At 47.3% G+C, this 27,516-nt stretch overlaps 1 protein-coding gene across 1 annotated transcript in view; it reads left to right on the top strand.

The window, feature by feature from the left end:
- The window catches only part of PSMC4 (proteasome 26S subunit, ATPase 4), a 184,191-nt gene extending 157,830 nt beyond the window's left edge, over window positions 1-26,361 (top strand). Inside the window, exons 10-11 of the mRNA XM_069604943.1 lie at window positions 5,110-5,165; window positions 26,087-26,361. Coding sequence (XP_069461044.1) covers window positions 5,110-5,165; window positions 26,087-26,200 — 170 coding nt within the window. The 3' untranslated portion in view covers window positions 26,201-26,361. The remainder of the gene's footprint in view (window positions 1-5,109; window positions 5,166-26,086) is intronic.
- Window positions 26,362-27,516: the final 1,155 nt, after the last annotated feature.

Below are 27,516 nucleotides of genomic sequence, written 5' to 3'. Positions count from 1 at the left end.
CCCCCAGCAACTTTGCTGGATTTTGAGAACTTGATTTTTTTCCTGGAAAGTGTGAGCTTTTTTCCCCCCACTCTTTCGTGTATTTTGATGTGTGTTTTACATTTGCGTTCTCTGAGTTTTTAGATGACTCCTTAGGCATCATCTTTTCATGTGTTACACAACACCCTCAGTGCAGTGACAGAGGGATGTCTTTTAGACTTCCCAAAGGTTTAAATACCTTCTCTTGGATAAACTACTGTTTCCCAGAGAATGTAAAGTGAAATTGACTTTACTAGTCTTCTCCAAATTCATAGACCCAGCACACACCATTTTTCCATGGAGTGCTGGAGGGGTTACATAGTATCCCCTGTGTCTAAACACTCATGTAGCAGTCAAATGCTACCCTTTCCTATTGAAAAGGCTGGTGGCAGTGGTTTTACAACGAACTACCATGATTTTTCCCGACTGCGAACACCGCTAAAAATCACGGGAGCCATGTTTTTCAAGATGGTGCTTTAAGCCCCTTTGTTTAAACAGGTCCCGGTCTTCTTTTTTCGCCATTTCTTTTTGGAAAGGTCCTTCTAGTGTTTGACGCTGTGCGCCAAACCAGGTTTGGTCCCTTCCCGAGTGTCTGGGGTGGGAAGGAAGTGAGGGAGGTGCCCGAAACTCTGCTTAGTCTCCTAGGAGACCCAAATGCTCTCTGGTGTGATTGGCTGGCTGACTGTCTGGCAAGGACCGGCACCCTGCTGGGTGAGTGATAGGTAGGCTGGAATGAAAGGGAGAAAACTATTTAAAAGGCAAGTCTTGTGGACTGAAAGGCAAAGTCAACCACTGGAACGAAAGAAACAAAGAAGAGCTGGAAGAGGACGGCTGCTGCAACCACTGGACCGTTGGTTTGCCCGGTGAAGCCCTGCTGCAGGTCCGAATTGCTAAACTCCATTCAACAGAGAAGCTCCTTCAAGGACGGCTTCTTCCATTGAGTTGGTGGACCAATCAACTCTTAAGACACCTGGATACCATTCTCAAGGCTGGTTAGGTTTAACCACAGAGAGGGACACCAGTTTGTGTTCTTGAATCTACAGCTACTGGAACTGAAGTGACTCCATTTTGTTTGCTTTCTTCAACGATCCCGAGCAGTGCAGGAATCCCCCGACGTCCTCCCTCTTGTCCCCACGACTGAGGCTCAGGAACGGCAAGATCTGCAAGATCTGCAGAAACTGCCAGGAACCACGACTTCAACAACATTTTTCTTCATACAAAGGTACTGTGCCAACCCGATTGAGAGAACGTCACTCTCGCGGAAAAAGCTTGTGAAACTTTGCCAACTTGCAGGCCTAATCAGCTTGTGACCCCACAAATGATTCTTTTTTGCCTAAACTACTTCGGAGAACTTTTGCAAAGACTTTACCGTTTGCTACCAGAACTGCTCTTTCCTATCCAGAACACTAGCCCGTTGACTTTGGCCTGGCCTATTGACTTGAATTGACTATTCTGGTGAACTGAAACTATTTGCACTGCCTAGAAAGTATATATAATCTATTCTACTTACTTTTGTCCTTTTTGCACACTGCTAAGTAACTGAAATGCCATTTGGCTCCTTTTTTAGGGGAGCTCAAACTGTCTCATGAGTTTTGTATTGAAGTGTATTGGTCTATAATATTAAGTTGTCTTCTTCTAGTGAAATGTTTTATAAATGATTGTGTAAATAAATTAATAGGTTTTACCAAGAAACCTTGAGTATAAGTGTCTACTTGAACCACTGTGATTGAAAGTCCTCTGTGTAACTACATGTACTGATCACATTCACTTTTGAGATGAGCCTAGTTGCTGAACTCGCTACCAACAAACTGTGTAGTACAGACATATACCAAAGGTTGGTCTTGCTTATACCTGTAGTCCTAATTGTGTTTGGTCGTCCCAGAGGGTACTGCATGCATTTCTGCCTAACATGAGTACCGGAACGGACCGTTCTAAGTGTTAAGAGTGAATTCCTCCTTAGGACGGTGGGGGGCGTTGTGGATGAGGGTGTCTCTCATGAACCTAGGTCTAGTTGCTAAATTGTTTCTGGATGATAGTGGGTATGGGCGACTCTGGCATTGAGTGGTTGCCACGGTTGCAATTCTCCGCTCGTCCTTATGCTTGGTTAGGTTGTAATTCGCTAGGGGCGTCCTAGGGAGGGGGGGTAAGAACTGCTGGTGGGAAGCAAGTCGGCAAGATGGAGTGCGAGTCGGGAGGTTGTCGAGGCATGGATATGGTTCGGGACATCTGAGGCCAGGACATATTTTTATCTGACTTGCATGAGTGTAGTGTTATAAGGGCAGTCATTTTGAGCAATTTACTTGACATGCTTTGAGTGAGTCCAGGTAGCTGTTTACTTGATGGTGATATGGGCCCTGACGATCCTATGTGAGCAGCTATGGTATTATGATAATGACCTAAGCACTGTATGGAGTCTTGACTAGAGATTGCAGGTGTATTGAGAACATAAGTAGTCCCAATCAATACATTTCAAATTGCAGTACATATAAATTACGGGCGCATTGATAACATATAGTTCAGAGTGAATCAATACTTTTCAATTTGGACTAGTGGTGCAAGGAAAGTAGATGAACGTTTTCAGGCACAGTGGCTACAAATAATGCTGTGCAAGTCCTTGCAGGTGATAGATTCTTAGATATAGACGTGTATGTCAAGCAACAAATGCCGCCATGCCTTATGCTCTTTAGGATAGTTCGGCATACACAGGTGCGAACGGAATTTGAGACAGTAAGCTGTATAAACTATATTGTATACAGGTAGAAATTCCTGGTTACCTTGCTGCGATTTGTTTTCAAAGAGTTTTGTGATTACAAGAATTTACACACTAGATGCAGTGTCTGAGAACATTTTTTAATATGCAAACTGTAGACTGATATTCTAGAAAGTGGTCAGCTGACACGTGTTTCGAACCCTAAGGTTCCTTCTCAAGGCAAGAAAACTAACCTGGATCTTGGAATGTAGAGTGAAAGAAAAGGCTATGTGCCGGAGGTTGAATAACTGTTCCAATTTCAAGGCTCGTAGTATACATACATGCTCGTGAAGGCAACAGCCTTGAAATTTGAACAGTTATTCAACCTCCACCACATAGCCTTTTCTTTCACTCTACATTCCAAGATCCAGGTTACTTTTCTTGCCTTCAGAAGGAACCTTAGGGTTCGAAACACGTGTCAGTCTAGAAAGAGGTCAGTCATCTGTCTACCCTTTGCATATTAAAAAACATTATCTCGGACACTGCATCTAGTGTGTAAATTATTGTAATCACAAAACTATATGAAAACAAATCGCAGCAAGGTAACCCAGAATTTCTACCTTCTCATTATGAAAGGTGTTGGGTTCACCTTTCCACACCTGTGACCTTGCATGGAATAATTAGTGACAACCAGAAAACAAATGGAGCTCAGCACAGGAGTGTTCTATCCTAGAGCCCATTTTTTCCTCATCTATATTGTATCCAGCACTATGTAACAGATAAGCAGGTGACACAGATCAATGTAGTGGTTTACCTTGAATTAATGTGTACCTGATGCTTAGCGGTGCATCCAGGTGCGTCGGTTGGCCCAGACAATAGGCTAGACAGTGAAAGATATGTGTTCCCCAACTACATTTGTGGTCAATGTTTAAAGTGGTGATTTAACTCCTTTGCAGCTAATGTTGCTTCTTTTTCAGTTATTTTACCACTATTACTATCTTCTAGTTCGTATGCTTTTAAATACATTTGATGAGACGCATGAAGCCACTTAAAAGCAAAGCTCTTCTCTCAAACAACTCAGTGGTATGGTATCTCCCCTGGTTGGGCCTTCAGATAACTGTACAAAAGTAAACCGAGAATGAAGCATTTTGCACACTCTGTATGGCGCTATTTTTCCTCCATGTGCAATCTCTTGTGCCATCTCATATTCAATGAATCAGTAAACGTTTTACTGCATTCTGCGCGCTTGTAGGGCTTTGCCCCAGTATGGATCCTCTGATGCTTTTGTGGAGTCGTCCTTAAAAGAAAGCTTTTCTCACATTGAGTACATTTGTAAGGTTTTACCCCACTGTGGAATCTTTGCTGATATGTCAAACTTTAAAGCGACATCAAAGTGCTTACCACACTCTATACAGTCTAAGGGCTTTTCTCCAGTATGGAGTTTCTGATGCGTTGACAGATTCCAGTACTGAGTAGAGCTGTTCGCACACTCACTGCACTTGTAGTGCCTCTGCCCAGTGTGTTGTGTGTAGTTAGTGGTTTAGTTAGCAAAGCACTTCCCACAGATGCTGCAGATAAATGCTTCTGTCTTTCCATGGATCCTTTGATGCGTAACAAGTTTGAAGTGTTGCAAAAAACTCTGCTCGCAGTATGTGCATTTATGAGGTCTTTCATGAGAACTCTGGGGTTTTATGAAACTTGTCGGGTCAGTGAAGCTTTCCCCACATTCGGTGAATATCTGGCTCTCGTCTGATGTCTTTCCAGATTCAGTGGGACAGCCTTGCAACCCACTTTTGCAACCCACAGCGCCCCATTTGCATTGTTGCTGCCCTTTAGGTTCTCCTTTTTACATTTTGGCTTCTTAGGAAGTACTGTTTTTCAAATTTAGAAGGATCCTCTTTATCCTGCCTAGCTTTCCCTTTTGAAAGATCAGCACACACCACCCTATGTGGAGTGCTGAGTTACCTAGTATCCCCTTTATCGCTGCTCCTGTAGCATCTCTGTTACAGTAACAACCCTATAGTTATGGGTGGTGGCAGTGGACGTGTTCTACCAACTTCTTTGCTCACAGGCTGTATTTGCAGCTGCGGCTATGCACAGAAGGCTCACCTTTCTTCCAACATTGTGGCGCCTTCCTTTTTTCAACATTTCTTGTGTGGTGATTTTTTTCTTGGTCCTTCTACCATCCTTGGATGGTGAGGTCCTGATTTGAGTTTTGTTTTCAACAGGAACCCTTTGTGTAGCCCGCCAAGGCTCCAGTGTGTCTGCTATAATTTGTCTTCTGGTGTGCCTGAAGGGAACCATTTCTCACGGGGGGGGGGTGCCTGTCCATCGCTACCAGGTGAAAGGAATTATTGCTTATGATTTGCAGGATTAACATCTTCCTTTACTCCATACACAAGATGTTGCCAGACCTGATAAGATCTCTGGTGCTGACATCAATTCTATCTGTCAGGAGGTAAGTGGCCAGTGAAAGGCCAAGTGAAAGCTGATAAAAGATCTCATATTTTTATGTAAATGCATTTTAATGAATGTTGTGAGTGCTTTTGCTGTCTGCCTATCCATACTTTATGTGAAGCAATTCTGAAGGTCTGCTTAAATTCAAAGGTTTTGCATATTCCGCCATGTAGTGGTTGACTCAGAGTATTGCCTCCGTTTTTATTTATTCTTTCTTAAAAATTCAAAAGGGGATGCCGACCAATGTGTTTGTCGGATATCAGTGAAAAAACTTGAACTGAGAGCAGTTTATCGCAAAACATGAAAGTGGCAAGTGACGACCAATCTTCCGTCCCAGTAAATTTCAACCATGTTTTGATCTCATGTTTGATCCCGGCTGTGATTTCATGTGTATGCTCATTAGCTGAGCAAACGGAGCAGACTCTAATTAAGATTGTCGTCCCTTCCCACATCCGACAAATTTTATGGGTTTTATTAATTTAAAAGAGAACCAGATTAAATTGACTTAAATTATAAAGCAGGAGGGGCGCTTGACAAATATTTAACTAATTCCATTTCAGTTCATGTTTTGTTCAACAATAATGGGGGTGGGGGTTGTATGGTGTTTCAAACTTTGTTTTTTAACATATTCGCTAACCGAAAGTTACTTACTGTGTTCTTTTTATTCTCTTTCTTCGCAATCCTACAGTATTTTTAAACTCAATTTACTGTACCCCAACGGGAACGTGTTGGTGCTCTTAGCAGAGCACACCAACGTGAATGTGTAAAGTAGTGAATGTTTGAATTGCTAAGATATTTTGTAAGGCCTAAATAAAGGATTGTATTTTGTTTTATATATTCTGGCTGTGTAATTAACCAAACCCTTCCCCACCCTCACAGTTCCAGTTCTAAGACTTTCTGCTCAGTCATACTACCCAGATAGTTTGCCTAGACATGTTTCTATACCTGTTCAACACAATAGGGTAGCCTCTCAGAATCAGTCGATTATGAAAATCCATCTTAACAAAATACATTAGTCATGTACAGCCACAAAGCCAATATATGAGCACTCCCAGTATTTTTCTCAACTTCTAGTGTGCAAGAAAAAAACAGATTACACACAGTTAAACCTTATGCTTAAATGGGCACCTAGAGGGAGAAGAGGGGAGTTAAACCAGTTTTAACCATCCCCTGAGGGCTACCCAATGTGTGGATATATATTGGTTTATTTTACCACACCTATATAATCCCACTGCACACTTAAAAAGAGCTGGAAACAAAATAACCAAGTTTGGATACAGAATCCTAATGGATCAATATTCTTAATACATAGATTTCTATGGACAGGTGTGCCGTGCAGTGGGTTATTACAGTACAATCCCTAATCAATCATAGGTAAGTGCTAAAAATCCAGTCTCTGGGGATAAACTCCAAGGACCTAGGGGTGCATGAAAAATGCCAAACGGGCATTGGGTGCTTGCTTTGGGAGTTTTCCTAAACTCTACCTGGAGGTAAGACTCTATAAAACTATCCCTTAGTATACAGGCCCCAACTTTTAGTATCGGTCTGTTAGGTAAGATTTGCATAGCAATGATCAATCTTCCTGACCTGTGTCAACCCCAGAACTTTTTCATTCTAGTGGTGGGTTATTTATCCTTGTACCTCTGTGAGTGGGAACCTTATCCCACACTCCCAGAATCTTTTACTGGGTGTAATTTTTAAGATAGTGTCTTTTAAAACTCAACCTCTTTGACACATTTTAGGCAATAAGTGCCTGTTGTTGCTGGCTTGCCCTAGGGGCTCTTCTTTTAACCTTCTCTGGCTAACCTTGAGAGAACTACAGTTTCTATTACATTGTGTTAAGTGAGACCAGCACCCTCCACCTTATGTGGAGTGCTAGGGAGATACTGCGTATCCCCTTTCTCATTTTAAATGTAACATTTATGTTACAAGGACAAACTTACCTTTAATGTCTGGGGGCAGAGTTTGTTGTAGAAAATCACTGTTGGGACACAAGCTGTTACACTTGTGAAAAGTTGGAGCTAGAATAACTCTAGAAAGGCAGCTACTGCATATCTCAACTGAGACAAGCAAGCAAGCTACAGACAAAGGGTGTACCCCTTAGAACAGTACCTTTGGTTCGAAGAAGAGAATCTAGCTGGCTTCTATCCTGGTTGCAGACTTGCAGATCCTGTGTTCCTGGGCCTCACTCATGGGGATGAGGCAAGGCATCTGGAGGACGCCTACTCAGTATTTCAGAGGTTGGTGGCAGCTACGGGCTCTTTTCAGTTCAGCAGCACTTTGCGGTATCAGCTACCTGCAAATAGCACCACCATGAATCTTGTACACTGGATGGGCTTCCTTCACTCCTTGAGTCCAGCATTCTGGTGAGGTGACTCAAACTTGGGTCACCCTACTTCAGGAGGGTCCTCAGGATCTTCCTGGAGCTTCGGTCCGGCTTAAAGACGATGCACTCGACTAAGGATTTCTCGACCCCTGGCACTCTGTTCCAGCAGCAGCAAAGAAGTACAGCTAGTTGGGGGGAAGGACTTTCAGCAAAGTTCGTCTTGGGGTTAGTTGGTCCCACCAACCCAAGGGAAGAAGTCCTCTCCGAAGCTTCTCTAGTCGATTCAGAAAAGGAGTTTCAGCACAGCAGCAGGGCAGAGTAAAATCCAAGAAAGACCACACAAACCAGAAATGGCAAAAAAAGAAGACCAGGGCCATTTTGACACAATAGTCACCAATGGGTGACTGCAGCTGAGGAAACAGCCTGCGGTAGAAAAGCACAATGGTGGGAAAATTAAACCACGCCACGAACCATTTAAAGTAGTGAGGGTAATATGTAACATTTTATGAGTAAGTAGGAAAAGGGGCTACCAAGTAACACCCCCCCCCCAGCACTCCACATAAGATCGGGTGTGTTGGACCTACATAGGAAAAAGGTAAGTAAAGTCAATTTCACTTTACTATTCTTGGGAACAGTAGTTCAGCCGTGAAAAGGTATTTGAACCTTATGAGAAATCCAAAGGACTTCTCTGTGACACTCCACTGAAGGTGGTGTGTGTCATAATGCAAAAGGTAGATGCCTATGGAGTTTGTCAGACTCCAAAAACGAAGAAACACAGAGTCAAAATCAGATCAAAAATACATGCGTGAGAAAAAGGTCTCATTCCAGGGTAGAAATTAAGTCCAGCAAAAGAGCTTGGGTTCTCCAAGGTTGAAGGGAATTTGCACAGCAATGAGAATTCGCCTTAACAGTAAGTACTATCACAACACGTAAACACTTATAAAACCAATGCAATACTTCTGTTAAGCAAACCACCATGTAAAAGACTAATAGAATGGCAGTATGCCAGTCTGGGTAAGTAAAAAACACTTTGTAGTAAACCTTGTTATGCTTTCTATAATTGCAGTAAGCAATTCAAAGGCGAGTAAGAAATGTGTAAAACTTTCTAGAAGAGTAGACCCAATTGTCGGGTAAGGAAGAACCTAGCAATTACTTTTCAGAATGTCCTTATCCAATTCAACTGTGAGTACTAACTTTGTGAGTTATTCTGTTTCAGGAATAATATTGAGGTACAAGACCAACACAAGCATGTAAACACTTTGCAAAGTTTATTGTTACTTTTCAGAATAGTAGAAACAGTTCAAAGATAAGGAGGAACTTTGTAATACTTTCCAGAATGACTATGTAATTCCAAGGTGAGTAATAGCCTACTATCTAGTGCTGAGTCTCTTTCAGGGTCAGATTGGAAGTTAAAAAGGCAAGCACAAGCTGTGTTAAAGTCCAGAGTTCCTCTGGAAATCTTCTGTTGCAGTTAAGATGGTTCGTGTTGGTAAAATGGTTCAGGGATTTTGGAGAAGACTCTGTGAATGCATGTGTTCCAGCGTTGGGCCTGGGCGTACACAGATGTGCGAACTACCAACAACATGAATTACACCCCTAACCACACAGGAGTGATGTAGATGAAGAAGCTGTATGCCTTCACACTGTAGCAGCTGTAGACCCAGTGTAACGCTCACCTGACTCCCACGGGGGCGCTGGCCTGGTTCGCGCTGCTGTGACCTCGTCTAAGGTGATGCGCAGGGTTCGGAAGACGGACTGGACCGGGCTCCAGATCTGGCTTGTCTGACTCGCAGAAGTATCCTTCTGTAGGTGAGAATAGGGGGTTAACTGTCTGCGGGGTAATGCAATCGGCCTCCCACTTACCCCTCTCACCCTCCTCAAAACCCTTCTGTGCTTCCCTGTAGCGTCTCACCTTAGGGTCTGGAAGGACGAGCTCTCCATCCTGCTTCTGATGCAGGGGCGCGTTGGTATCCAGTTACGTCACTGGATTTTCGGATGGTTGAGAACCAAACTTGCTTGGCTTCCAGGTAAGTTTTTTCTATAAGTGGTTCCCCTTGTGTCCATGCATTAATGTTCTAGTGCTAGTGTCTTTTTCCCCATAGGGGCCGGGGTACGGAATGCTGGGGAACAGGCACCGACCCGAGGTGAGCGGTGAAATCCTTGTAGAAATCAGGTAAGTCTTTAATGAGTGTTTTGGTAATGTCTTTTCATTCACTCATTAACGCTGATGTCTTTTTCCCCTTAGGGGCCGGGGTCCGAAAATGCCTGGATGCGGCGCGGACCCGAAATGAAAAGGGAATGACCCAACAGGTAAGTCTTGGCATGGAGTTTTAGCTTCCCTTTTCCCTTCTTTCTCTCACCTTTGTTCTTGTCTTTTTCTCCCTAGGCGCGGGGGCGCGACTGCGAATCCGGATGGTCGCTGCTGAACATGGAGGCGCCCTGTAAAGGTGAGTAGAATGCGGCGCTGCAGCGATCGATGCGATGTGCTTTTAAAAATAAATGTCTTCCTTTTCAGGATTGTCGGCGAAATGTCTCTGGGATGCAGATTTAGCAGGTGAGGCCTTTTCCTTCTGTTCTCTTGTTCCCTTCCTTTGCAGGTGATTCAGGATGCTGGCAGGTGTGGCAGAAGTCAAGATGCAGGAGCAGACACGGTGAGCGTCCAGCTGCTAGATGCAGAACAACGCGAAGCACGTGTGGCTGATCGGGTGTGGTTTAAATAGCCTTGGAAGAAGTTCCTAGAATGTGTCCTTCCTCCAATCAGGTATGTATCCTTCCCCGACCACGCCCGGGTGGTAAATGAGTCCCACAGGTAAAGTAGTTCCTTTCAGGCCTCAAGGAGGCCGGGGTTCTGCAGCATGGTCTGCATCAGGTAAGTGCACCCAAACACTTTCATAATGAGCCTGGCGCCAGGACTGACATTTTCTATGAGCCTGGCGCCATAGGCGCCAGGACGCTGTCCAAAGGGCCCCTATAAGGGGTTGCTTGGACCTTCCCCGGGGACTTGATGTCCGCTTTCTGGGACGCAGGGCCTGAGCCGGCTCCCCGGGAGCGGGCATCGTGACACCCAGTCTCCTGTTCCTTGGTTGTGGTGACGAAAGGAGGGATTCTGGATGGGATTTCATAGCAACACTTGAGAGAGGGGACTCCCAGCAAAGGATTCTTCGTGCTGCAACGCTGATCTGTGGATTTGGTGCCTTTTTAGAGGCGCCGGTGAAGAAGGGTTCTCGTCCAATCCATTTGCCTAGCTTGCTTGGTCCTGCTCTCTGTAAAGAGTTTGCTGCCGCAAAGAAGACTCTGTGAAGAACGTAGGGCTGGCATTGGCGATCGGGACTCGACCACAGCTGGATTTCGGATCTTCACTCAGCATGTTTGTGGACGTCAGGTGGTGAGAAACCCCGCGGATTCTTCTCGGTCGTCGACGACCTCGACTTTCTGCGGTGGGACAAAAGCGGTCGACGGTCATAACAAGGGAGCCCTTCATTCAAAATGTTCTTCGGCAAAAGGTGGAGCGTTGCGGCTCCGGTCTTCGAGCAGCATGGCGTCCAGCTGTCCCCGCTTCTGGGCAACACGACTCTACAGGCTTCCAGCAGTCACGGAAATCCACCCCAGTCGACGATGATAGACTTCGATGGCCTCGATGTCCTGGTGCTTTACTTCAAGATTTCTCGTGGACCCCGTCTCCGGTTGACAACCTATCGGGACTGGCTTCCAGGGTGCCTCGATGATCCGCTTCTGCACGATGTTCACTCATCGCTCGGGTAGAGGTCTCCTAGCCCGGTCCTCTCTTGGATCAGTCCTCGACGGACTCGACAACTTTCATATTTCGTCGACGGTAAGCAGCAAACCTTCAAGGATAAGCAGCTTCAAGTTTCAACTTCAGCTTCTGAACAAATTGGAAACTGAGAGGTCCCCAGATATACACATCTGTCCCTCATTCACACTCCTGAGCCGAGCTCAGTCAGCCAATCCGACAGAAGGGCATTCATGCAGGCAGGCAGCCAATCGGGCTCACAGTGCATTCAGGCCATTCACTTCCACTCAGACACCCATAACAAGGAATGTGGATCGGGGCAAGCACTCAGCCTTTCTGCACACCACACCACACTGCATTCATGTCAGTTTCAGGCAGGGTTGTCTCATTCTTTGTGTGTCACACAGATACCAGACACCTATAACATAGAATGCATATTGGTCATGCACTCTATTCACACAGAACCCACCCCAAGGGTGTAGTCACAACATACAGTCACTGGGAAGGCTCCAGCCAGTCTTGCCTGGACTTCCCCACAATATAATATATGGTTCTTCCACCCAACTGCCAGTCAGGGGAAGGGACGGAGTCTGGGCTTCCGAGGACTTTGGGAAAACAATCTTGCCTCATATCAGGAATCCACTGATTCCTATGGCAGAGCCTGGGTATCCCAAAATGGAGGCTTCTCAGAGCACCTGTCAAATTAAACAGGGAGGTGCCACCAGCCCATACCATGCTCTGTGGGCCACATACAGGTTGTCATGATGCCTACCCCCGGAGACCCAGGCCAGGCCCAGTACCCCCGGGAGCAGGCATCATGCCCCCGGTTAAAAGCCCAGCGGCCCCTTATAGGGGCTCTTTGGACTCTGTCCTGGCGCCGTTGGCGCCAGGCTCATGTTGGACATCAGTCCTGGCGCCATAGGCGCCAGGCTCATAAAGGAAGGTGTTTTGTGCACTTACCTGATGCAGACCATGCTGCAAGATTCAGGCCTCCCTGAGACCTGAAAGGGACTATTTTTTTCATTGGGACTATTTTGCCACTCTGGCGTGGCCAGGGAAGGATACTTACCTGGAACTACTTTGGGGGCTATTTAAGCCACGCCCAGACAGTAGCTCACGCTTCGCGTTGTTCTGCATCCAAGCAGCTGAACGCTCACCGTGTCTGCTCCTGCATCTGGTCTCCAGCCACGCCCGCCTCGATCCTGGAACACCTGTAAGGAAAGAAGAGAAGAGAAAGGTGAAAACCAAGAATTTTATCAAACTTCTTACCTGCATCCGGAACCTTCACGCCAGCATTCCTGAGAAAAGACTTTCATTTAAAAGCACTGCGTTGCTCGCTGCAGCGCCGCGCTTCACTCACCTGTCCTCGGGAGTTCTTCTGGCTCCACCGCGACTGTCTGCACCGGTCGCCACATTTCTGCGCCTAGGGGAGAGAAGAAGAGACAAAAGGTGAGCAGAAGGAACATATGAGGAAAGCCTAATTTTCTGCCATAACACTTACCGGTCTTCTGTTGGTGGACCATTCCTCATTTCGGGTCGGCGCCGCTTCGTTGGCAGGTACCGCACCCCGGCCCCTATGGGGAAAGGACAAAAGACATTACTGGAGGAATATAAAGACATTAAGAGGGATCGCCCCCATCGCTAACTCACCTGAGTTTACCATCGGCAATTCAATCCCTCAACGCATCGTCTTCATTCTGCACCTGAAATAAAGGACAGATCACAGGTTAGCAAGGCAACAGAAAAGGAGGCTCAACACTTGAACTTTTGTAATCTTCATACTTAGTGTTCCGCTCGGAAAAGTCAAGTGGATTTTGCCAGCACCATTCTGAAAACCAGTGAAGTAACTGGACTAACACGCACCCCTGCACCAGAAGCAGGATGGAGAGTTCATCCTTTCAAACCATAAGGTGAGCTTCAACCGGGAATTTCGGAGGAAGTCAGAAGAACGAAGGGGAGAACGGGAGAGCAAGCACACTATTCTGCAGACTGTTAATCCCCTTTCTCATCTGCAGAAGGATATTCCTACGGGCCAGACAAGCAAGATTTGAGGGTCCTGTTCAGTCGGTGTTCCGAGTTCTGCGCATCACGCTCGAAGAGGCCACAGCAACGCAGACTAGACCAGCGCCTCCGTGGGAGTCAGGTGAGCGTTACACAGGTGCCCAAAAACATACACTAGAGGTACAGGGTTTTAACCCCATCTATGGGTGTCATATGGGTATCCCAAGGGTCTCTCTGTTCACCACAACCAAAAAGAGCAAGAGCTGCACTGCCAGGAGTCCCACAGAACACACATGATAAGGGAGTACAGAACAATGATATGGAGGCCCAGTCCCTCCAATGCATTTCCAGAATCACAGATATTACTTCTGACGTTCAGACAGGAGTCAACCGTTTCGTGACAGTTCGTTCACGGGAAGATGATGCACTGCAGGATGGTGGCAAGTTCTCTAGCATGGGGTCTGGCATGGATTCACATGCTCATGAATATTCTCCATCATCAGGTTGGGAATCCTTGGTAAAGAAAAAAACAGTTTGTTTCACTTCTGAACTGTCTTTCTCCTAACAACCAATCACTGAGCTCTGGGCCATACTGCCCCCAGCCAATAACTGCCCTCTACCTAAGCTCCTCCTCTGGTAGCAAGCTTCAGATTTTTACTGCACATTCAAGTGTTGGGAGTCCTCATGTTTAGCTCTGAAGCTTTTACTGCATTTTTTCGCTTTTTCGAAGAGTTTACTCTTTACCGGTCAATCGAGCCTTGCGCTCCATCGATCAACCTTTCCAATTTACAGGAACCCGTTTTCGGATTCTTCAGCGCCCCTCAAGGGTGAATTTCATCGCGTTTCTTCGAGGAGGCTTCCAGAAGATTCTTCAGGCCTACGCCACGTGGACCATGTCGGAGGAGAAGCAGGAGTCTACTCACTGGTCAAGATTTGCTCCAGCTGCGGCTCACGGAATGTCTTCTCGGACGACAAGCATTCCGAGTGTTTTTACTGCCTGTACCCCAGCTTCAAGAAGTCTGAGTGGGCTTCTAAGACCTTTGATGGTGCCCTTCCCGCGGGGGTCTAACAAAAGGAAAAGCACCGCGAGTCCACTGCTACCGGGAGCGCTGTGGCAATGGGCTCTCCGGCGGCCAGGGCACGATCGTCTCCAGCCTCCGTCACCAGTCAACGCTCAGGATCATCAGCCAAGTCGGATCATCCGGGCAAACTCAAGGAGAAGCCCAAGTCTGTCCTGCCGGCGAAGGCCAAGGGGGATCGGGACGCAGACCCTCCCCCTAAGGAGAAGGCCAAGCAAGACAAGGCTCCGGCCCTGACCGTGAAGGCCCGGGTACACCCGGCGAAGGCCCAGCCTTCCATCGAGAGGGTGGCAGTGACGCTTGCGAAGGCCCTCAAGACGACTTTGCAGGGCGCAACACCACCTCCCAGGAGGGAGGCTGCGTTCTGGCCCATAGAGAAAACCCCGGAGAAGATGCCAGTCATCTCCATGAGACCTAACCCTCTGGAGGCGAAGAAGCGGGCAGGGGTGTGCCTGGTGGCCCTCCAGGGTATGGATATCTCCCGAGTAGGAGCTCACCGGTCTGCAAGCCATCCAGGAGGAGGAGAATGTGGGAACCGGGCCCTACGACGAGCACGCGGACGAAGGCAACGACACTGTCGAGGAAGAGCAGCAAGGCGACAAGGGCCTGGGTGCCCGGCTGGTGCCCCAGCGGCCTATTCTGCCTGAACCTCAGCTGCCACCCCCACCTCAGCTACCTCGTGGAGACCTCTGTGGACATTCTATCGACACTGCATATGCTGGTCTCTGAGATACAGACAAGGATACCTATCGCGCCAGCAGCCCACCCGCTGCGCCGGTGACAGCCGACCACCCCCCCCCTGTCAACCTCCTTGCCACCCCCCACTACCACCCGTATCTTCCCTCCACCCCCCCCCCCCGAACCCCCCCCAAACCCACGAGGGATGAGACTGAACCAGGCACAGGCGGCGACGGTGAGTTAGGGGACCCCTATCTCCAAACCCCCCAGCACCCCAGATCTTCCACGCCGGACGAGATAGGCTTGTTCCGCTTTATGATCTCTAGTGTGTCAGGACTTTTCCAACTCGCTCCAGAAGAGGAGGAGGGCTTCATATATCAGCGCTGCAAGGTGAGGAGAAAGACCATCCTCTCGGTCCCACTCCTGGATGACATTTGGGATGAAGGTTTGTCTCTCATGAAGAAACCTTTTATGGCCCCGCCGAAGAAGGATCGCCTTGAGAAGTACAGGGTGACAGACTCTGCGCCCAAGTGCTTGTGGGCCCAACCATCCATCTGTGGTGTCAGCGGCTGTCAAGAAGTCATCCTCTTGCGCTTCTTCCTCGGCAGCCTTCACCCCAAGATCGCCCCCATCCTAGACTTCATCCCGGACGACAAGAGGTCGGAAGCTCTGGAAATTCTGCAAGAAGGCGAAGTGGCGCCGGACCACGCTATCACAGTGGCCACGGACATTGCAGACGTGGGATTCTGCCAAAAGGGCAACAGCGTTTGCCTTCGTCGTCGTGGCTGGCTCAAGGCCACCAACTTTCGTCAGGACATTCAGTCAAAGGTGTTGGACATGCCCTTCGACAGGGACAATTTGTTCGGGAAGGCTGTAGATGAGTCTCTACAAGCCATAAAGACGGACACGGAGACGGCACGGGCCTTGGGCACTCTTCAACAACGGAGGCCGTCCTTTCGGCCCACAGGCAGCAAGTCCCAGGGTTCCCCCAAGGGTTTCAGCGGGGGCTCCGCTAGTTACCGCCAACCCTCCTGCTCTTCTGCCCAGTAAATCAACAGGGACCACTCCAAGGCCTTCGAGGAGGACGTCATCGTTGCCAAGGTCCCCAAGGCGGCCCTTCGACGTCCAAGCAGGATTGAACTGACCGTGGTGTTGGTCCCCCACCCATGCACCCCGGTGGGAGGCCAGCTGGTGAACTTCGTCAGTGTGTGGAAGACCATCTCCACCGACCGTTGGGTGCTGGACGCTCTCGCCCACGGACACACCCTGGAATTTCAACGGAAGTGTCCCCGAATACCACCAGTGGCCCGTCAGGAAAACCACATCCCTCTGCTGTTTCTGGAGGTGCGAGCCATGTTAAGAAAAGGCACGATAGAGCTTGTCCCAAAGAGGCTCTGGGGCTCCGGGGTGTACTCGGGGTATTTTCTTGTGCAAAAGAAGACTGGCGTCCCATCCTCGATCTCCGTCGACTAAAATAATACATCAAGTCCCAGAAATTCTGGATGGTCACTCTTCAGCACGTGATTGGACAGCTGGAAGAGGGGGGACTTCCTGTCGTCACTGGACTTGGAGGAGGATGTGTACCACCCCATCCCCATTCACAAGGGGCACCGCAAGTTTCTCCACTTCGTGGTTCAAGGGAAGCACTACCAATTCAAGGCCCTTCCCTTTGGATTGAAGTCGGCGCCAAGGGTTTTCACCAAGTGCCTGGTGCCAGTGGTGGAACAGCTGCGACTGCAGGGGATCCACGTCTACCCTTATCTGGACGACTGGCTCATCCGGGCCAATTCAATGGACATTGCCGTCACCCACATGGCGAGGACCGTTCACCTACTGATGGATCGATACAAGCGATATGGCGGTGGGGGACGGGGGGGTGTGGGGTTTGCGCACATCTGTCTGGGAGGCTGCAGATTTCCAGACCCCACTGCACCAGGAGACTGTCACAACAGACGCCTCTCTGGAGGGATGGGGAGCTCACAACAGAAGTCTTCATGCAAGAGGCCTGTGGCTACTGGAGGAGAATTTGTTGCACATCAACGTGTTGGAGCTGCAGGCTGTGTTTTGGGCCCTCAAGTCTTTGCTTCCGTCCCTCGACGGCAGGGTGGTGCGGGTCTTCACGGATAACACCACCACAATGTTTTACATCAGGAAGCAGGGGGCACCAGATCCCTGGCGCGCTCCAAAGAAGCGCAGGACCTATGGCACTGGGCCATTGCCTAAGGGTTGTTTCTCATCCCGTTTCATCTGGTAGGAGTGAAGAACACTGTCGCAGACTCTCTCGGCAGGGAGCTGCGCTCTTGCCACGAGTGGGAACTTCGGCAGGACCAAGTGAATCACCTGTTCCGCAGATGGGGCAATCCCCAGATCGATCTATTTGCGACGGTGACCATCAAGTGCCGGAGGTTCGCCAGCAGGTTTCCCCACGCATTCTCATTCCCCTGGGATGCCCTGTTTCTCTATGCGTTCCCTCCATTGCTGTTGCTTCTTCGACTAGTCAATCAACTCAGATGGTCCTGGTGCAGGATGATCCTCGTTGCACCGGCGTGGCCGAGGCAGATCTGGTTCCCAGACCTTCTCGACATGTCAGCGTCCCCTCCAGTCAAGCTTCCGGTGGTCGCAGATCTTCTCGCCAGGGAAGGAGGCGCAATTCTGCACCACGACCCAGGATCGCTGAACCTGAAGGCCCAGCTTCTTCAGCATTAGAGTTTGGGGGTTACACTCTCCCAGCAGACTGGGCATCGTCTACTCTTAAATGCTACGGACATAAATGGAAGAGGTTCGCCAGTTGGTGCCGTACACAGAAGATTGACCCTCTGTCACTGCTCCGCAGGTGCTGCCGTATTTGCTGTCGTTGGCCAAAGCAGGACTGGCCCATGCCTCCATCCAAGTTCATCTAGCGACGATCTCCCGTTACACCAGATCTCCGGGACGGTCGTTGTTATGGTCACACCGTCTGGTTAAAGAGTTTGTCAAAAGACTGTTTCGTTCGTTCCTATCGATGAAGGATCCCGACGTGGGAACTCAGTGGCACTGACTAGGCTCATGGGGCCTCCATCTGAACCTATGCAGACAGTTCCATTGAAGTTCTTGTCATAGAAGACTGTGTTCCTCATGGCCATCACCTCTGCACGACGAGTGGGTGAGATTCAGGCCCTGTCCTGTAAGCCACCTTATTTGACTTTTCACGACACAAGGGTGGTGCTGAGGATGCACTCCTCCTTCATGCCCAAGGTGCCGTCGGACTTTCATCTAAGCGAGCCCTTGGTGTTGCCTGTATTTTTTCCGACGCCTTTGTCGCTGGCTGAGAGGACTTTGCACTTGCGGGATGTGGCTAAAGCGCGGAAGTTCTACGTGGACCGCACGAAGAGTTTCCAGAAGACGTTGCGACTTTTTGTGAACTTTGGTCCTGTGAACCATGGGAAGGCCCTCTCCAAGGCTTCATTTCCATGTGGCTCTCTGGCTGCATCACCCATTGTAGCCGGTTGGCAAACCGACCATTGCCTGTCCGTCGAGAGCCCATTCGACCAAAGCGATTGCTGCAACTATGGTGTACATGTGTGCATCTGCAGGGCTGCTATGTGGAGGTCCAGGGAGGAGTCCAGAGTCGGCCAAGCAGTGCTGCGCAACATGTTCGCTTGAAGGTGAGGATGTAAGAGATGCTTATGTTGAGCCTTGCCACCTTAGGTCGTTGTGCATGTGTGTACTGCAATGCATTCTTTATTCATGAGCATGTGAATCCATGCCAGACCCCATCCTGGAGAAGGAACAAGTTACTTACCTGTCACTGTTCTTCTCCAGCATGGGTCTGGCATGGATTCACATGCAAACCCTCCTGCCTACCCCTCTGCGGCTCTTCTCTTGGTCCTAATGCCACTTTACATGCTACCAAACCTGAAGATGGCTGCCAGAGGACGGGCTTAGGTAGTGGGCAGTCATTGGCTGGGGACAGTATGACCCAGAGCTCAGTGATTGGTTGTTAGGAGAAAGACAGTTCAGAAGTGAAACATATTTTTTTCTTTACCGAGGATTCCCAGCCTGACAACAGGGAATATTCATGAGCATGTGAATCCATGCCAGACCCACGCTGGAGAACAAGTTACATGTAAGTAGCTTGTTCCTTCCAAGATATTGGCACTTTGCAGCCCAGGAAGGTCTCAGCACGTCGTGGCATGGCTCAAATTACAGGTCTTCTTGGGACAGATTATGGATACAACACCAGCGGTCACTTCAGCAGTCTTCACCAGTTACGGAAAGGGGCTGCAGGTGTCTCCTGTCGTCTTCATCTTCTGTTCCAGTTGTCGACTTGTCTTCAACCTCAGGATCCAAGCAGTTTATCCAGGTTTCCATCCAATCGGCACTCATGCTACATTCAAACTTTGGGGATTGCCTGTCCTTTTCGGACAGCCAACCTCCCAGTTAAAACTGGTTCCAGGCAGGCATGCCAGAAGACCAAGGCCTCCGTTGGTTAGGAATCCTCCCTCGTTTCCAGTCTTCACAGATGCACTTGAGCCTTGGCAGGCTTCTGAAGGGTTTCCTGCCGAAGACCAAAGTCAAACCAGTATCCACCAAAGCGCCCCCCCCCCCCCCAAGGACGGCCAAGAAGGATCAAGAATGGACAAGCACACAAATGGTGAAAAATGAATACAGCCACCATTTTGAGTCAATGGTGACCCTTCTGTGCATTATCGTGGCTGAGATTACAGCCTGTGGGTAAAAATAACACAAGTCAGTAGAACATGTCCACTGACACCAGCCATTCAGGTATGCTTTTCACTGTAACAGAAATGTTACAAGAACAGTGAGAAAGGGGATACAGTGTCACCCCTCAGCCCTCCACATACGGCGGTGTCTGCTGATCTCACAAAAGAAAGGTAAGCAGGATCAAAAGTATCCCACAACCGCCCCTCCCTCCCTCCCTCAAGCCACCCACCAGTCCTTGGGAACAGTAGTTCTCACATGGAAAGTAAAAGGCAATAAAAAAGGAAAGCCCAAGGGGCTCAATGACATATTGCACAGAGTGTTTGTGTGTTATCAAAAGATGCTTATAAAATTGCAGGGCAACATGATTCCCAAAGGAAAGTACGGAGGGACACAAAAATGACTCCCATAGTTAGGGCGAGTGGGGAAAATGGTTCCCTCTCACTCAGGAACATAGATCAAAAACCTAGAAGTCCAGCAAGAAATGCTGGGGATCTCGCATGTGAAGGAGATTTGGCATAACATGAAAAGATCTGACCTAACATGGCTTTGTTTTTTTGTCATGGAGGTACTTTGTGAAATCGCGGCACCTGTATTGTTTGTTGCTTCCTGCCCCTCCTAGTTGGAACGCTACCAGATCGTGAGATAGCAACAACTATTTTCTAGGCTACTTCAGTTAACTGTACTCTAGCATTTCCTGCTTCACTAGCTCCTCCCTGGTACTAGTCCATACTGCAACCTTACCCACCTGCGACCTCACTTCTGTGACTAGTCACTATGCCCTGGCACAACCTGCCCCCAGTAGTCAATCACTCCTATCGACCACCTTTCCCTAAGCTACTTGCATTAGCTGTTGTATCCACCCTCTACCTCCACTCAGCAATTGCTCATAACCGCAACTCTGCCCCATCTTCCAACTCTCGCTATCACAATATTACAACTATGGCTACTACCCATCCCCACACAAATCCATACATCAATAACCCTGCCTTATGGCTCCAACACTTTGCCACTAGACCTACTGAAAGGGGCCCTTAGGGGTCCCTCGCGATATGGAAACAAGGCAATAACCATACACGAAAAGATGCGCCAGACACGAGGTTAAAATTCCCAATGCTAGGGTTTATTGCAAGCAAAATAGTCCCAATTGGCCAATTATGGTCTCACGCCCCGCAACGTGTATTCTCTAGACCTCGAGGGACGCAAGAGAGCGAATTACGTACATCAGTTACATATATACAAAATGCATATCATACAATCAGCTATGACATGTTTAACACCCCCCTTTTATTGAGTTTTTTTGAACTCTGGATGATGATGGACATTTATGACAAGTATGACAATTGTGACACTTTCGATGTCTATTCTAGTAACAATGTGCCATTTAAAAAGTGCGGAGGCATCTTCTAGTTGTTGAACAGAACACAGTGCTTCTGTTCTTGGAAGCAAGCTGCACACAGGGGAAGAGTCACATTCCAAGCTTTGCTATCTATGAGGTGCTATTCGTGTCCTGGGAGCCGACACGCTCTAAAGGGTTTTGTGAAGGGGGGCCGAAAGAAGAGCATAATTCAAGCCTTTAGCTGCTTTATTCTAACATATTCTACCACAGTACGAGACTGGCTGGCAGCTGTGAAATGATTAAATGCCCTGCAGCTCTCCCTCAAGGCTACAGAGAGGGAGCGTGGGCATTCCTTTCTGGGCTGCTCATGAGGAGTTTCAACAAACTCCTCAGTCCCGCGGCCTTGCCCTTTCATATTCAGACAACAATGTTAACAGTTGAGCAGAGTAAGCAGAATTCGCAAGAATTGCAAGCTGCAAAGCAGTTTAGACAGAAAGCAATGAGCAATGGTTAACAAGCAAAATGGCGATTCTTGCTATGTTTAAAATGGCCGCTTGTTGGTCAAGCATAGCAGTCTGTATTTCTATAATTCTGTGCATTAGACGGTTGGCCCCTGGCCATCAAGATACATCTATCATCCAAATGAAAGGTATTCACTTTTCCAGATTGACACTACTTCGAACCAACCATGCTCAATCTCAGTGAGGAACTCCAGACTTGGCTCAAGACTCACCCATGCCTCTCACCACCACATGACTCCCATTCGTCATAAAAAACACCTACAGCCTAGCACTAGGAATGTCACTTCTCCACACACAACTACCACCCAAGCCAAGAACCCCGATTAAAAATACCATCAAAGGGGCATTAATTAATGCTATAACCCTTACAGCCCATGCACTAGATGTGGCTGATCTCATCCTAACTCATGACCTCGACTTCATGGCCGTCACTGAAACCTGGCTCCATGCTGCCTCAGGGCCTCTACTCTATTCCCACAGGTTATAACATCAGACACGACTGCAACACTAATCGATCCAAAGGAGGTGGCATTGCCATCATCCACAAATACTCTCTTAACTTCCGTCCCTCCTCGGTGCATAAAATTTCCTCGGCAGAAGTGCTGACAGTTAAATTTGCTCTCACCCCTAACCACACCATTACACTGCATCTATTCTACAGGCACCCAGGGCCCCTATCCACCTTCTCTGTAGACTTATCCAACATTCTGGCAGACAATACTAAAACCAATTTTCAAATTATTTCACTAGGTGACTTCAACCTGGCCCTCTCCGACTCCCACACTGCTGCCCTGGTGATTGACAATATGCTCACGAACCTAGGCTTTACTCAGCATATCAATAAACATACACATTGCAAGGGTAGAATCCTTGACTGGATAGCTGACCTTAACTGTGAAATTAATGTAGAATCGAACCAACCTTGTGCTAGGCCGGACCACCGCTTAATCACCTTCAACATCCTCGCCAAAACCTTTAGCTCCACCTCAGACGTCGCACCTGCTATTCCCACTAGAAATGAGCACAACATAACCTGTGATAAACTCCTCCCTCTTATCGTACCAGTTCTCAATGAACAGGCACTCTCATGCACCAACCCAACTGTCGTGGTTGACACCTTCAACCAAACTATGCTAAAAGCCCTTGACTACATTGCGCTATCTAAGCTGAGAAAACCCAAACCTCAAGCTCACCAACTCCTGGTTTACACCCCAGCTTAGAACCCTACGCAAAGAAAAACGAAATTCTGAAGCACCAACGAAAAGTAACCCCACTGAATCTAATAAAGCCAGCATTATTCTAGCAACGCTAAACAATAAGGAACCCATACTCCAGGCGAAAAAAAGACACCTACAACAAACGCATTGAACAAGCCAAATGCAATACTAAAGAGCTGTTCAGAATATGAAAAGAACTTGAAACCCCTGTCACTGTACCTGACACTTGCACCAAAGATAGCACTTGGTGCTCTAATATTCAAAACGCACTCCTTGGGAAGATAGCATCCCTCCAAGCCAAAATTAACAACAAACAAACCAGTTAACAATTCAACTCGCAACCTAACATTCAACCGACAAAAAACAACCCTACCCCTGACTCATGGATTCCTTTCAGCTTCTCGCCCCTTTCCGTTACTGAAGTGGAAAATACTATCAACAGCCTAAAACCCTCCAACTGCCAGGGGGACCTTTGCCCCGCGCCTATCATTAAGGAGGCCTCCCATGAGCTAGCTCCGTTCATTATCACTTTCATTAACTCCTCTTTCAGCACTGGGATCGTACCCAACAATCTGAAGGACGCCTGGGTTATCCCGCTCCTAACAAAAACCAACCCTGGACGCTAACATGCCTACAATTAGTCCCATCACTACGGTGCCTTTTCTACTAAAAATCCTTGATCGAGCTGCCTACTTACAGATTCAAGAATATCTTGAATCTAACAAACTCCTGGGATTTAGGCAATCTGGGTTTCGACCGCGACATGGCACTGAAACTGCACTTATCGATCTTAAAACTCAGATTGAAGACCTAAAAGACCTCTCTGCGGCATTCGATCTTGTAAATCACCAAATACTGTGTCAACACCTTAAACTAGCTGCCCGCTTCTCAGATAAAGCCACAGCCTGGATCAGTTCATTTCTGGACAACAGATCGATGCAGGTCTTTCCCCCCCCCCCCCCCCCCCCCCCCCCCCCCCTTAGCAGCAGCCATACCCTCGCCTGTCACCTGCGGGGTACCACAAGGTTCGTGTGTCTCCCCTACTCTGTACACTGTGTTTACAAAGCCACTATTTGATATTTTGGATTATCTGGGTGTGTCATACACCAACTATGCTGACGACACCCAGATGCCATTTACCAAGTCATCCAAGCCTGGATGGCACAGCATGGACTCTGCCTGAACGACGAAAAGACAGAGCTCCTCATTCTCGGCTCTCACCAACGACTCGCCAAACTAGACCCCGCGTTTAAATCTTTCACCATTGATGGTAACACCATTAAGGTTTTCCAAGAACACAAAAACATTAGGGATCTACATCGATTCCACACTATCCTTGGCTAGACAAACTAATGCATTCACCTCGGCAGCGGCATACACCTGCAAGCTTATCACAGCTAGTCGTCCTTTCTTATCACCAGCTAACTGCATCACACTTGCTAGGACACTTGTGCTGCCAAAAATGGAATATTGCAATGCCCTCTACGTGGGCACCAACCTTTGTAACCTAAACAAGTTACACATTATCCAAAACAATGCCATCAGAGTAGCACTAAACATCCCCAGGAACCAACATAGCTCAGATACCAGACGTAACATACGCTGGCTCTCAGTCTCACAACAAATTTAATTGAAAACACTGGCTCTCACTCACAAATGCCTCTCAAACCAAGCACCTTGCTACTTGGCTAATAGATTCTCCTTCCACAACTCAGTAACAGACCCTGCAGAACTGCTCATGCTAACTGCCTTTCCATACCACGCTTCAACCTTCAAAGATCAGGCGGGACCAGTTTCACAGTAATGGCCGACAAACTCTGGAACTCTCTTCCCAACCCGCTAAGAGCAGAACCCTCCTTCCAAAGATTCAAAAACATGGCCAAAATTTGGCTATCCGCCCAAGACTCGCCCTTATCCTCTCGCCAACCTCCATCCATGCAATAGCCGCCAGCCTCACTTCATATAAAGAGGCTGCTGCTGATCCTGTACTTGCCTGTATGTATAGAACTCTAATTTAAATTGTAAATATAATGTTCTGTTTGCCTTTTACCATGCTGTAACTAAGTGATGCGCCCGGATGCCCTCGAGCCTGGTGCACTTTATAAATAAAATAAATACAAATGGTAACCATCAATGTATTAGAGGAAAACACTATATATCTGAATCACTTAATTCACTGCTATTTCAAACTGACAGATGTATCCATGAATAGTAAATAAATAGTTTTGCATGTATGTTGCTGTCCTATGTAAGCTACTTGTTGTTTGTTGCCACCTCCTATGTAGATTAAATGGATGCCCGGCTGTCTTGTGTGGTGATTTCCACACCAATCCCTGGAGCAGAGGTCTGCAACCTGTGGCTCTCCCGATGTTGTGAACTAGGACTCCCATCCTCCCTCCCTGTTGACTGAGCTGGCTAGGGATGATGGGAGTTGTCCAAAACATCTGGAGAACCAAAGATTACAGACCACTGCACAGGAGGATGTTTTTGGTTGACCAAGGATCTTCCTTTTGCCTTATTGATGGTTCCAAGTTGGCATTTCCTTTAGCAGGTCAAAGTTGACACTGCTTGTCAAGTATTGGGAGCAAGCTGCTCTCTGTAGTACATACAGGTCTCTGCATTGCTCCCCCAAGCCTCTTCGCAGGAGAGATTGGAGATTCACTCTGCCTCTCTGAAGCATGCTGCAGCCACGGACTTATGGCGGGTGAAAGCAACGTAATATACATATCCCTTTTTTCACTCCCTGTACGTCTCACTCGAGAACTGCAGCATGGGCCTCCTGTTAATTTCCTTGCTAAATTCAGACATTTCTGTATTGGTCCCGCCTCCATGCCTCCACCGTGCCCATATCACACAGGAAACACTATCAGTGGAAAGTGTGTATTGGAAGGTGTCTAAACAGCGGCAAACTCTGGATAAAGCTTAGTTGAGGGCGGTGTAGAGCATGGATATGGGGGTATAGATTAACTGTGGTAATATGGTTTAGTGTTTTTTGTGCATGGTATGAATATGTAAACTGATGCCAAACTCCTTTTTCAGTATCAGAAAATAATAGGTTTATAGAGGTCCCTCAGTCTTCAAATACTGGCTGTGGCTGGGTCTACAAATTATCCATGTTTTGGTGGGGGTGTTAAGGCCTAAAGGCATTTGGTTCATATTATGTTACAGCAGTTTATAGTCTGTGTGAGGCTTTGTTGGTTAGGCTTAAGCCATTCCATAGTAAGTGGTTCTGGGTCATCTATCATAAGTAAATGTTTCTGCAAGTGTTACTGCTACCGATGAGTGACAGATGTATTTTTTTGTCCCTAGGGTGGCATGCTGGCTGTCCGAGAGAACCGTTATATCGTTTTGTCCAAGGATTTTGAGAAGGCCTACAAAACAGTCATCAAGAAAGATGAACAGGAGCACGAGTTCTACAAATAATGACTTGTTTGAACCTCTCCCTTCTATTATTACTCTGGAACATTGCCATGTTGAAACTTTCCTTTCCTCCCAACTTGTTTCTTTGTTGAGTTGTGATTAGAACGTTTGTGATAACATTTTTGACTGATACAGCCTAGTCTAATAAAATTGGTGTGGCTGTTTTTGTCTTTTTTCATGGTTCCAATAGTTGCCTATGTAGTATGTTGTTAATTTTTTTATTTAACTCAAATCGAAGTCCACCATAAAGGCATCGGACTGCAGTGAGTGTTAAAAGTAGGAAGAGAAAACATTTAAAACTGTAGAACTTACCCAGTTAGCTGAGGAAGGAATTACTGTTGAAAGAAAGTAGGGGTTAGAAGGAAAAGCAATATGCCAAACTTGATTAATAACGCAAATGGAAACTTAAAACCTGGAGAACAAAGTTGTAAGATCAATTCAATTTTGCAGGAGAATATCCTACTTTGCAGATTCTTACTTTCCCTAGTTTCCTTAAAAGCAGAGACTCTTTGAAAGAACTTCTTTTTATCTGTTTTTCATCTGTTTCTCTACATATCTGGAGCTGCTGTTTCTGTACAGTGTTCTTTGGTGAGCCAATACTTATCCAAGTTAGCAAGCTACGTTAAGATAAGGAATGCATTTATAATATTTTGTTTACCGTGCAAACCATGTGATTGCATAGATTAACAGATGAGGAACGTTTACATTCTTGTGTATGATGGAGTTTATGAATGATGCAATCTTAAAAGAATCTGAAATGTTGGTTTCCACTGTCACACATGCACGTTTACCTGTCATGAACAAATGTGAAAAAGATGAGCATGCTTGACTTTGCATGACTAAGAAAGTCAATGGCTAATGTAAGCTTTCATTACAAAAATACAACGTAAGCAATGGTCATCAAACTGTGGGGCTTGCCCCTGTTGGGGGACGGGGAGAGGAGGGTCCCAAGGTTGTCCAGGGGGGGTGCGAGGTTCTTTAAAAGAGGATTACTATGACTGCTTTTAGTAGATGATATAAGCAGAAAATGTAAGTGTAGATAATACCCTGTCTATTACTAAGGATGTTACTATTAATGGTGTTCCCAGTTGCTTTAAAAAAAGGATTCTCCTTTACCAAATCTGGCTAAGCCACATACCATGATACCTACTTTATTTGCATAATGTCTACTTACAGTTGGCATCCATTTAATTGCTCAGGTGTTTGCTAAATGTGATATGTCCTATCTTCCATCAGGCACTCCACCAAGTTAGCAATTCCCCCACAAGGCAAGAGGAACTCTGCCTTTTATGACTGATGATATAAAAAAACTAGTTTGG

The sequence above is a fragment of the Ambystoma mexicanum genome, chromosome 1p, assembly GCF_040938575.1.
Source record: "Ambystoma mexicanum isolate Mex_15411 chromosome 1p, UKY_AmexF1_1, whole genome shotgun sequence".
Classification (NCBI taxonomy): Eukaryota; Metazoa; Chordata; class Amphibia; order Caudata; family Ambystomatidae; genus Ambystoma; species Ambystoma mexicanum.
This window is presented reverse-complemented; position numbering and strand designations above follow the sequence as displayed.